Here is a 12,692-nt window from a genome sequence, read left to right on the forward strand (position 1 = left end):
ATCATCATCATATAATTATGTTTCTGTCAAGTTTTTTTCAACAATTGTTTTAATTAGATAGTTGGCAAACATTAGATTTACACTTTATTTCACATAAAGAAAGATGTTATTTTATTTAGTGTTACTTCGTAGACAATAGGATGGAAAGGACACTGTACCCAGCAAACACAAAGCGCTCAAACGTTCGCAAACGTTGTGGTTAAGTATGTCACAAGATAACGTTCACACAACGTACATATGGTTCTACAAAATAACGTTTTTATCACCAAACTGTAACGTTATTAGAACGTAATATTGTTAGCTGGGTATTTATTTCGAATCACTCTAGTGTTTATTGACATTTGGGATAAAAAAAAAAAGAGTTTTCATTTTGTTTTACGACAGGCATGTGTTCTTCTGTTGACCGATCGAGTTCACTTGCTGCCGTTCAAATTTTCCAGTTGCACAGTACTGTAGTGCTATTCTATTCAGGCCTCTATAGGTTTATGACTACACCAGCTGAACAGTGGTGAACTACCTGTGGGTGTGGTCGAATCCCACAGCCTACGCTCCTTGTAAATACAGCATGAATATGAAGTCGACATTTTATGTTATCAGTCGTCAAAATTAAGCTCATTAAAATGTTTTGTAAATGAAGAAGTACATCAAGGGTTGAAATGGTCATTGCTACTATGATAAATGAAAGAGAGAAAAAATTAAACTGTACCTAGGGCCTATTATATATCTACCTTGCGTATCTTCGTTAAAACACGTCAAAATGCTCAGGTCAATAAACCGCTTCATTTTAATTTTTACTTTTTCAAATGGTCTTGAATTGGATGTCAGTTTGTTACTTGCTACTTCCTTAAATGGTGGTCTCAAATTAAAGGGGTCTCATAATTAGAGGGAGAGCTCAGTGTTAATAGATAAGCTAGTTGGTTAGTTGGAAAAACTTTGAAAAAGTGGTATCGAATTAGAGGGGTCTCAAATTGGAGGGCGAATGTTGTTTGACTATACGTATAGCGTATCATGCTGTACCGTAAATCCTCGAATAAGCGTCGCACAAAACGTGATTATTTTTCGCTAAGCGCCGCTGCGCTATTATATCTTATTAAATAAGCGCCGCGGCACGGAATTGAGAGAACGTATTAGGGTATTGCCTTGTGTGTAATGAAACACTTTGAGAAACAGGGTTTTAAATACAATGTATACAGTATTCAAATGAATAAATAACACAATGAAGACACAAGCATATCTTAATAAATGTTTATTTACGATGATGTAGAGCCAAACTACGGGAATATGTGCAATAGGCTTCCCCCTACCAAAATATGAGCTGTTCAGTGGGACAATTCACAGAAACATAACATTTTTCGTGTTAAATGTTAGTTGAGTGGATAAGAAAGGGATCAAACAAACACTGTGATTAAAACTAAATAAAATTATCATTACTACACTTAGGCGATACTTATACCTTGTTTAGCGAAACCGCCACTACGAAAAATGGAAATTTCACAAAAAAATAAATTTTTTATATTTAATTTTATTACGCACACCGCTCACCTGAAATCGCCAAAAATGAAGTGTATATTTCTTCCTTAATTATATAAATTTAAAACATTTATCAATCTCGTTACAGTACTGCACTATAATTTATTATTAAAATGTTTTCTCTACCTAGATGGTTGTAGCAATATCATTTTGCTATTATAGGCCAAATTATGAAAAAATATTTTTCCGCCCTCTTTTATGATATTTAAAAAAGTAAGTTCGCGAAACAAGGTATAAACAAAGTTTCACCTTATGCATAAATAGTTACCAAGTATATATTTTTCAATGTTTTACACTTTAGGTATTCTGAGTTGGGTAATCCATTGTAAATGTTTTTTTTTTTTGTTTTTTTTTCTAATTTGTACAGTACATATATTTTTGTCAGATTTCCTCCTCATAAATCTATTAAATTGGTCATCTAACCCTCTAGAATGTGTGATGATGATATTCAGGACGTTGAATTTTGATGATGATGATAATGTTACTGATGTTGTTAATAATGTTGAATGTTGATGATGATAAAATGATGTTGATGGTGCTGCTGTTGATGATGATCCTGGTTCATGCTCTGGAAACATAGTTATAACTATATGATACTTAGGAAAAAAATTTATGCGAGTGGAAGAACAAGTAAGAAAGAAAGAAGCACTGATTTTTTTCAAAGTTAAACAATTTTATTGTATAAAAATAAGACACTCAATGGCGCTGTAATAACAGCTTTAGAATTTATGAATTTATACATAGTCCGACCTATTACGAACAGCTGAATATTTTTTTTAAGATAAAACACTAAAAAAAAGCTGAGTAAAATTAACTTAACTGAAATCATTTATTACAAGACTAATAGACATGAGATACACTGGACATCTAAAATATTATACAATCAAGTTTTAAATATTATACGAAACTGAATATTACGAAAGAAAAACGAAGTTCACGTTAATATCGTAAGTCTAATCGTCCAAAATTCTCCTTTAAAATTAACGAAGCTGATGAGATCGAGGAAGTTAACTCGTAAAAAAACAACTTGTTTTTTTACGAGTGCGACTCTAAAACTATATAGGCCTACTATGGTTACCTATTAATGCTTGCCAAGTTTTTGATCCCATGGCACAACAAATTAAACAGCTTGAAACTGTCCAAAGATTTGCTCTAAAAAGTACGTTGTAAAAATTGGGAAATCTCGGATCCAAATACTGTAGGTGTAAGAAAATGAATATTATATGACCCTTGAATCCAGACGTTTGAAACTCAAAAAGTAATATCCGATTTGTAGCTACTGGCATTGTATGAAACCAGGGCGTCGTAGTAAACGAAATAATCACTCAAAACCTCGTGCATATCAATCATCATTTCCCATCTGCCATAGTTCAGTGAAATAGCCTTCCTAACAACATAATTAATTCTGATTACGCACAAAGTTTTAAAAAGAAATTATCACACGTTTCATAAATTGTATCCTGTTTCAAAATTCAAATGTTCTTAATTTTTTCAAATGCTGTAATCTAATCTATATCTGTGGGTTTTGATTGTATAGTTTGGGAAGGTCTTCTATCTGTAGCTAGCGCTATTTGGTCTCTCCTTGGCTATGGCAGTTGGGTTTTTTTTTTCGATTTTTTTTTTTATGTTTTCATGTAGGCCTTTGTTCTTCATGTATTGTTTGCCCGAAGTATTATAAAATAAAAATTTTAAAAACAAAAAAAAAATAAATGTCAATAGGCCTATTATTAGCAAAGGCATAACTCTATTTGCAGGGTAAGGCCTCCATGCTTACTAAGTCTCAAGGCTGTGTTCCTATAGTAACTAGGCCTGGCGTGCCACCGTGTTTATCTCCAAGTCTCAACGTAGCCATAGAGTCTCATTTTCCCACTTTGACGATAATCAATGGCGGATTCAAAGGTGGGGCAGGCCCCTACATTTTTTAAATTAACAAAAAAATAATTGAATAAAATGAATGAAAATTGTATTCAAATTTAAATCTAAAGGTCCCATTTCCGGCCATAATCATACAATTTCTTACCTCATCCCGAACCATGGTGGGGCTGAGGTGGATACACCCTCTACCTGTAGAAGTCCCTCCCTCCTCAATAGAAAACAAAAATCGATGTGAAATCGAAAACGTCGGTTCGGTTCCTGAGCTCTGATTGGTTGCAAACTTTCTTCACTTCACAAAAAGTAGAAACACTACGAAATAGCGATTTCGCTGAAGCGAAAACGCCGATAGAAATGTGAATGCACATGCGCATGAACCGACGCTTTCGACTCCCGCAAATAAATTCGCAAGTGCAAAACAGACTTTATAGGAAAGTACATAAAAAGAACTCACAGCATCTTGAGCAATATTACAATATTAATATTTTGGAATTCCTAGAGTTATCTCTGAGTTATCTTTCTGATGTAGAAAGGATTTACTACATAATCTTATAGACAAGACGTTTTGAACTTCTTCGAATGGTATATGAAAATAAAATTCTTTATAGTATTATGGAAGAATTTTCAACAGTATGTCAAAAAGAGTTTTCAATATACTATAATATTTGAAATTACATGAAATAATATTAAGAGGAAAATGACAATAATACAAGAAACAGCTACTTTACTTCTATCAGATAATGACTCAAGTTTAGATAGAGTGGCATTGAAATCATATAATGCAATCAGTATTATTATGATAATAACAACACATGCAAAGATAGACGATTTCTGTGTATCAGAAAGTGATTCAAAACATACAACATTATATATTACACCAGTAAAAAATGAGACAATCAAACAAATAAACAGGGCAGAAATTACTTTTTTTTCCATAGAAAAGGATTTCATATAAGGGTAAACGTTCAGCATTATATATGTAATGATCAAGATCACAACTGTACCACATGCGATTAGCCAATACATTAGTGGCACTTTTATTTCTGGGTAAATATTCACCAATGTAAATGCAGTGATCGAGATCACCAATATACCACATGCGATTAGCCAATACATTAACAGCCATTTTCTTCCTGGGGAAAAAAAAATAAAAAGTTACAAGTAATTAAGTGTTTTCTTTTAATTTTTGCAAAATAAATTAATGATTGTGTGCTTTACATTGAATACAATTATCGTTTATTACAGCATTGACGATTTCAGTATCAGAAACTATATTGTGAATATTGCAAAATCTGATTATTGTTTTATTCGGCTCTCAAAATTCTATTGAAATGTATTGCTATCTGTAAATGTGATTATGATGGTGATGATTACAGTATTATATTATCATCATAATCAATTTACAGTTAGCATTCATGCATCTTATCCATTATAGTTCAATGTAATGGATAAGATGCATGAATGCTAACTGTAAATGTGATTATGATGGTGATGATTATGTTAATGATAAATCATAAAATCATAATAATAATTCTTTCTTTATGTCCTAATTCAACATGAAATTGGACATTTCAGTTGGGCCCCAGGGGACTTGCGGCAGTTGCAGTACAGCACCCAACTTAAATACAACAGAGAGAACAGACACAGATGGACACAAACATGTTCCTTAACACACCTAACTCTCAATGTGGGGGCCATTGAATTCAAGGAGCCAAGTTATCAGACTCCTATTTAAAACCGATGCTAGCCAAGTTTGATCAGGTGTCTACAGGAACATTACATCCTCAGCCAAAAGTTGAGCTCATTATCAACGTGGTGATTATAATAATGATGACAGATGATGATTAATTAATAAAGTACAAAATATTTATTCATAAATATAAAAAAATAAAGATTTTAAACATTCAGTCATCCCATATACTACACTGTGTACATTCAACAATAAAATTTTATTTTTATTTTCTCTGTCTGGATGTTTTTGGCAAAACCAATTGCTAAATAAGAAAACAAAATTTAATTTTTTTTTTTCCCACCCTCCTCTGACGATCTTTAAAAAATAAGTTTGTGAAACAAGGTATAAAAAATGTCACAAAAACCAAACAATGCCTCCACACAAGCAGAATTATTATTAGGAGCCACATAGAGTAATACAGTGTTACGTTACGATACCATGTGATACTACTCCCTGTTGCTATCGTTGCAAAAAGCGTTAAACCGGATGCCATTTTCTTCACTGACAAACATTGATCCCAATTTCAAACATAATTATTAAGATGTTGTATCTTACTTTGTCTTTGTAAATTTTGATTTAATTGATGATTAAATGTGTGTTCAATAACTAATATAATGCGAGCTTTTGTGTTTTTAGTACATTTTGATGGTAAAATATTAGATTTTAAAATGCCTATTCCAGAAAGCTTATGAAGTCATTCAGGCGTAATGAACGGTAACCAACGGGGTACCACCTGGCGTCGTGACGACACGACTGTGGTACTATATTGGGAGCCACGGGGAGCCACGTAACATATACTGTTTCAATCACACAGATGTCTCCATTGCTTTTTTAACCAGAAAATTAACTTCCTCTGAAACAGCATTGACGTCAACAGTACTACAGTGTAGTAGAGTTGTAGTTTTTTTGTATGTGCTTACCTCTGCTTGCTTCTGCTGCACGCGCAACATCTATTTCTGAAATTTGTAAATGAAAAATTGCAGTGATCAACAAATAGGCCATACAGTAAAGTTTATTGTCTCTCATCTAAATCTCTGATCATCTAGTAATTATATATTTGACCTGACTCTAAAAAAAAAAACCTATAATAAGCATAAATAATGGATATTTATTCATAAAGGTGTTATAATAGATCTAGAACCAGGATATTTTCAGATTTTTTTATATGATAACGTATGCTAGCTTAAATTTTTAAATATTTTTTTTATAATGAGAATTGTTAGGCTCACAAGCAATTTGGTATTCAGGCCACGATTGGTGACCAATTTTAATGTATTTTGTCAGTAAAAGTCAATTGTATGTTTATAGCAAACAAATGGAATTTTAAAATGTCAAGGCAAAGAGCAAATAATTTCAAATAATTCTACAAAATAAATTAATTTATAATTATATATATATTACTAATCTGATCTTTTTGTATTTGTTTTGACATACAGATTACAACCAAAAAAAACACTATAATAGTTACCATCATGGCCACCTATTTGCTGGTTTTGCCCTTGCATCCCTGAAATACAAATACAAGGAAAAATACAAGTTACTAATTGTGATATATTGTGAAACAATTTTGTTCATTAAAATTTAAACAAAATTTGAGTCACTTCATATAAATTTGATTAAGTCCCATTTTCATACATTCAACTTTCTTGTACTTCAGTAAAAAATTGCCTCCAGCCCATTTCATATAATAAAATCAAAATAATTATCAGACTGAAATGTCAATGTGATCTATGTAATTCTTTTTTTAAAGTTCTTTTTTGTATATCTAGTAATATTGGACCATTTAGCATCATTGATGAAAAGTAGCCATATTGTACATTTTTAGGAAATTTATAATATATTTCTATTTTAGTATAATTTTAAGGAGCGAGCTGTAGTAGAGGTGCTCGTCACCTGTTGTCTTGCATCTGTCACTGCTGTGAAAAATTTACTAAATATTAATAAATAAAATTGCAATGTGACCTTTTGTTATTACTATAGGATTAATTAACTAACTGTTGAGAAATTCACATTATTCCCTTAAAGAGTAAAATTAAATTGTATAAAGTAGTTATATACTTTAATACTCAAACTACACTGTACAGACCTTAGTGTACATGAGAATGTTCACCAAACCATTCTATAATTTAATGACAATAGACTGTAATTGTACTGTATGTTCTATTTGTTTTCTTGTACTAGGACTTTGCTAATATGTTAATTATGTGTTATTCTGAGGTTAAAATATGTTTATTTTTTCAAAACATTTCATGGGAGTGTAATCTTCAGAAATGCTGACTTACCAAACATTATCTTTCACTGCATGACTCAAAAGTCAAATACAGCATTTGATGTGATAAATCTATGACAAACTAAGCAAAAGGCTTGCTATTTATGAGCAGTATACAGTAGAATTCTTCACAGTAATGCCTACCAATACTGTCAATTTATTTTTTTTTAAAGCAAGAAACAATGAAGGAGGAGACATACTTGTATCTATTGAATCTCTTACAGACCCTCCACAATTCACGCTTGTTATACACTTAGCAATGCCTTCACATAGCTCCTCCTCATCCGAGCATTCAACAGTTACAAGAACAGAGAATTCCTTCGGAATTACTGCATCTTTTGTAACCCTAACGCATATGATATGATCATCATCAAGTTTACCCAATTCAAGTGCTAAGGCTGCAGTGTATGTGTCCATGTCTGTTTTTCTCACTGATGGGGACACAAACCCAATAATCTTGACTCTATGACTTTGGACAGCATTGCACCTGCTTCTAAGTTTCATGCCACCAAGAGGAAATTTCCCCTTATGGTAACCCATGAATCCTTTATTCTGAAGTTTTTTAAGTATCCTTTTTTCCCATTCTGGGTCATCTAGACAAGTGATATAAAAGTCTGCAAAAAAAAAAAAAAAAGAAAACTTTAAGCAATTAGATATAGATAACAACACAGTGATTCTACATATTTAATATTAAAATGTTAACAATAAAATGACCTGTATTCTATCCCGATAGTTACAGCCCTTTAACTTTTAATCCCCCAGTTGTTTGTTCTTGGGTCAAAGACAAAGAAGTAATTTCAGCCTCCTTTTTAATCTCTGTATTATCATATAGTCCAGACAACCAAAGAAAAGTGGTCTTCAATTAGAGATACTGTACTGCCAGCCATTGCAATAGAAAAGAAAACACAAACTTAATTGCAAGATAAAGTTATTAACTTTCATTGGGAAAATGGTTGAAAATGTCAGTTTGTAAATGACTATTTGCATACGTTTTATACTACACATATACCCTAGATTTACATGTTAGTAAAGTGGTAGTGGGGTACTAGGATATCGATCTATTTAAAAATAAACAAATCCTTTTTATCTATTTTCACATTTTCTTCAGACAACAAAAATTTTGTTAAAGACTATTTTCTGGTTATATTAAGATTTAAATTTTTAATGTTTTAAAAAGACAACAAAAAATATATATATCGATAATCACTGGAGCGTCCAACAGTGGAATATAAAAAATTATGTAGGTCTATGCAAATGTGAGGTTTTGGCCCTACTTTTCTTGCTTTAGTAGAGAATCTAGAATTAACACACACCCAAATTTTGTGGGAACCTAGGATCAGTGAGTACAGTTAAATTACGCTGAATGTTGTGTTGGTTAAATTTTTTTAGAGACTCATTATGACAGTTTCTTTGATACACATAGGCCCTATATATCCTACATAATAATGATATATATCTTTAAAGCAAGGTAAATAAAGTGTTCAAACATTATATTTAACAGTGTAAATGGCTATCTTAATTTATATGTCACTATTTATCTTCAGCCATACTTCCGCATTCTCAAGAGACGCACCACGTAACTGACAGGTATTTGAATTGCCTTTCAGAACTCTGTTTATGAATTTATAAATCATTAGAATTAAAATGACAAAAAAAGTTCAATATGGTAACTTTACTCATCAAGGTTGTGTGCTGAAGGCCCTCCCCCCTGGCGAGTCGGGGCAAGTTTGTAGGGACGAGTTTGTTTGGGGCGAGTTTTCAAGGGCCGAGCTTGTCAAGGGGGCGAGATTGCAAGGGGGAAGAGTTTGCTAGGGCCCTAGCTAGGGGCGAGTTGACTGGTTCCCATTCCATTCAGAGGTTGGAATATCTGGTGATGGAGTAGCCTACAGTATTGGTTGTTTGGTCAAAATTTAATATAATGTAGTTAACAATGACCTTGATTCAGTTAGTACCTGTTTAAAATCAACGAATGTACGATAAAAACTATATGCAACAAACACCACCACCTTTTCTAGGCTAAAAAAAAACACGGATTCTAAGTCGCTGCTGAGTCGCGCAGGTGGCACCGGTGTTATACAGAATTAGGAAATGGGAAATTCCCGCATCATCTGTATCATAGCAAGCAGTAACTACCGTTGAATACTAAGGCCTAGCTAGGCCGATAGACCTATATTCATTAGCCTTAAAACTTTACCATAATTGACAACCATCTTTTTATGCGTTCCTGTCGATTTCAATGGTGCTTAGAATAGCGTTTTTATATCAATTACTGGCGAAAAAATTCAGTCCTGCTCGTCTATTCGGTGGATCGAAAACGCTGCTGCAACTATTTTTACCGATGAGGGCAGAGTGGCTTGCGACGTCAAGAATTGTTTATGCAGAGAAAATTATTCATTCACCTTCGCGTACTGCCACGTAAATCTAATGAGCTTAATTAAATAGGGCCTACTAATTAAAAAAAAAAACCTTAATTGCGTTAAATGTGTATCTTACATTCAGTTTATTAGATTTTATTCTAAAAACGTTCGTGTAAAAACAATAGTCTTGGGATTTGGTCATCATCATCATCAGCACCATTCACGTCGGGTTCATATCAGTCACGTCCTCTTCCGCAGTATACAACATGTACGTAACAGTGCAATTCACTTCGATTGGTGGGAGACAGAGGGACACGTCCCCACATTTCAAAGGGGACGTCATATTAATTTCCCATCCCTGCACCCACCCCGCCCCCCAACATTCCACCAATCTTCTATTGGGCTAGTTAACACCCCTTTTCAAAGCGAGTGGAAAGACCACAACAATTGACTGTCATGAATTTGATGCTCGCTTGTGTTCTGTTTCCTCGGGTGCGTATTTTCAAACCAAAACCGGGTAAAAAAAAAACTTATTTTTTCGTAAATTGCGTATCTAGTAACCACTTCATCGATTTTATGGGTGCAAACGGTTATCAGAGGTTAAATTTATTGTCAAAACAATGTGGGCCTAGGCCTTCTTGACGTTAAAATTGTTGGTTGGGTCATGGCGGAAATATATTAATATATTTCCTCCATGGTTGGGTGTAGGCTATGTTAAAGCTACGTTCAGACTTGGAGATAAGCCAAGCTTGAGTTAAGCCCGGCTTAACTTTGCCGGGCGTTCAGACTAGCATGATTAGCCTGGCGCGAGAATTTGCATAATGAACCGTAAACCAGGAAACGTGATTCAAAACATTGCTCGCGAAACGTACGCTCGCTCACAGCGTACGTAATTGAATGCTATTGGTCATTTGATGACCTGAAGTCAATGCAAGACCACCCCCACCCTCCCCTCGCAACGATAAAGCCCGGCTTAGAAAAGTTAAAACCAACACGGTGTGGCGCGCCAGGCCTAGTTGCTATAGGAACAGCCCGGCTTGAGATAAGCCACCTAGTCCAGACTGGCAGGTGGATAAACCCGGTGAGTTGAGCCAGGTTTATCCACCTAGTCTGAACTAGGCCGTAAACAGATCAACCTTTTTACAAAATCAAAAGTGCACGTTATATTATATTATATTAGTATATTAGTAAGACCCGTAGAGTGCATATTATCTGCATATAGATTGCTGTTTTTTTTCTAATTTAAAACTAATTTCATTAGCCGAATTTAAATGTTTTTAGTCAATTGCATTTTATATAGTCTTTCTTTAAACAATATAGGCCTACAGCTCAGCCGATAACACGGATACTTGGTTGGTCTGTCTATTTCCGACTTAAAGTAGTACCGCGATTTTACGATGCGAACTCCAATGACGTAATAATAATTTAAAAAATTAAGTATTGCAAATCACCTTTGTGTTTTTACTATAAAAATGCTAATGATTGTTGATGTGTACTTCCTATCTCCCCTAGTCCTCTTTGATCGTAAATTAGACGGTATGCCTAAATTTATTTCCACTTAAATTTCGCAATACTATAAAGTTCAATTTTTGGAGCCATTGTCTCGATTCTTAAGCACCCGGTCGTCTGTGGCAGGGCAAATGGTATATTGAGCCTTCAGTGTGAAATGTGGCTCTCTTTGCAAGCACATCCTTTAAGGAAAGAAGAGCTTAGATTGGTACCAGATAAAATAATTTTGTTGTCAACATTAATACATTATGCTAATTTTCATCTTTGTGGGGGATGATACAATGGACCATCCCCCGGGATCTACGCCTATGTCCTCATCCTCAGTTTACCATTCACGACAACGTCCTCATCCTCAATATACCATTCACGTCCTCGTCCTCAGTATACCATTCATGTAATCACCCTCAGTATACCATTCACGTCCTCGTCCTCAGCTCAGTATACCATTCATGTCCTCATTCTTGGTATATCATTCACGTCCTCATACTCAGTATACCATTCACGTCCTCGGCCTCAGTATACCATTCACATCCTCATCCTCAGTGTATCATTCACGTCCTCATCTACAGTATACCATTCACGTCCAGGCGTGTAATAGAGGTCTTGGGTCATAATAATTTTCCCGGTTAGTCATTTATGACCCTGTGTGATACCCTCCCCTCCTCCCCCTCCCTCTTAGAAAACAATACGACATATTTTAACGGAATATATAATATTAGTCCTACACACGTGTTTTTGAAACTAAATTTATAGTTTTCATTATGGTTTTATTTATACAACCATATTCTTCACCATCAATACACATGCAAAGATATTACTGTAGGGCTTTTTTTCCAAATCTTAGATTGAACTAATGAGGCCCTTCTTTTATTATTTATTATTTATTACACGCGTTTATGATGTATATTCATTATTATTATTATTATAGAAATTGCAATATACGGTACCTCAATTGTCAACTTGTGTACCGTTGGTGAAGTTTGGAGCTGGGAAGAAGTCACAGGCTGGTCTTCTTCTCTGAAGTTCAGTCATAGGTATATCTGGCCTTGTTGTTACTGTAAATCTGTGCAAACCGCCTCCCGGTACTGACTTCTTGTGCTTAAAGTTTGCACCGTTTCCGGTCGAAATTTTATGATTATGACACCTCTAGTTCGCTGAAAATGGAACTCTCAAACTTATTTTAATATAATTTTCTTTTTTCTCGTTTAAAATTTTGAAAACATTAGAAAGGGTAGGCCGGTTTCAATTTATTTTGGTAATCATAATCATGCCCGCTTGTATAATATTACGTACAAACTAACTAAAAATAATGGTAAATAAGATAAACATTCACTATAATTTAGTCAATTGCAAGCAGGGGCATAGGCGTAGATCCCGGGGGGGGGGGGGGGGGGGGGATAAACCCCCCCCCCCCAAATTTTAA

At 34.2% G+C, this 12,692-nt stretch overlaps 1 protein-coding gene across 1 annotated transcript; it reads right to left on the reverse strand.

Moving 5' to 3' along the window:
* Positions 1–4,406: 4,406 nt before the first annotated feature.
* LOC117103229 lies at positions 4,407–9,736 on the reverse strand (the record flags this gene model as incomplete). The annotated part of the gene is made up of 5 exons (XM_033243792.1): positions 9,598–9,736; positions 7,604–8,017; positions 6,603–6,641; positions 6,018–6,090; positions 4,407–4,535 (listed from the first exon to the last, which is right to left on the reverse strand). Coding segments are annotated over exons 1-5 (671 nt in total), but the record flags the coding sequence as incomplete, so codon positions are not given.
* Between the last annotated feature and the right edge of the window lie 2,956 nt (positions 9,737–12,692).

This window comes from Anneissia japonica, unplaced genomic scaffold, assembly GCF_011630105.1.
Source record: "Anneissia japonica isolate Jap-2015-1 unplaced genomic scaffold, ASM1163010v1 scaffold2652_len1590060_cov184, whole genome shotgun sequence".
Lineage (NCBI taxonomy): Eukaryota > Metazoa > Echinodermata > Crinoidea > Comatulida > Comatulidae > Anneissia > Anneissia japonica.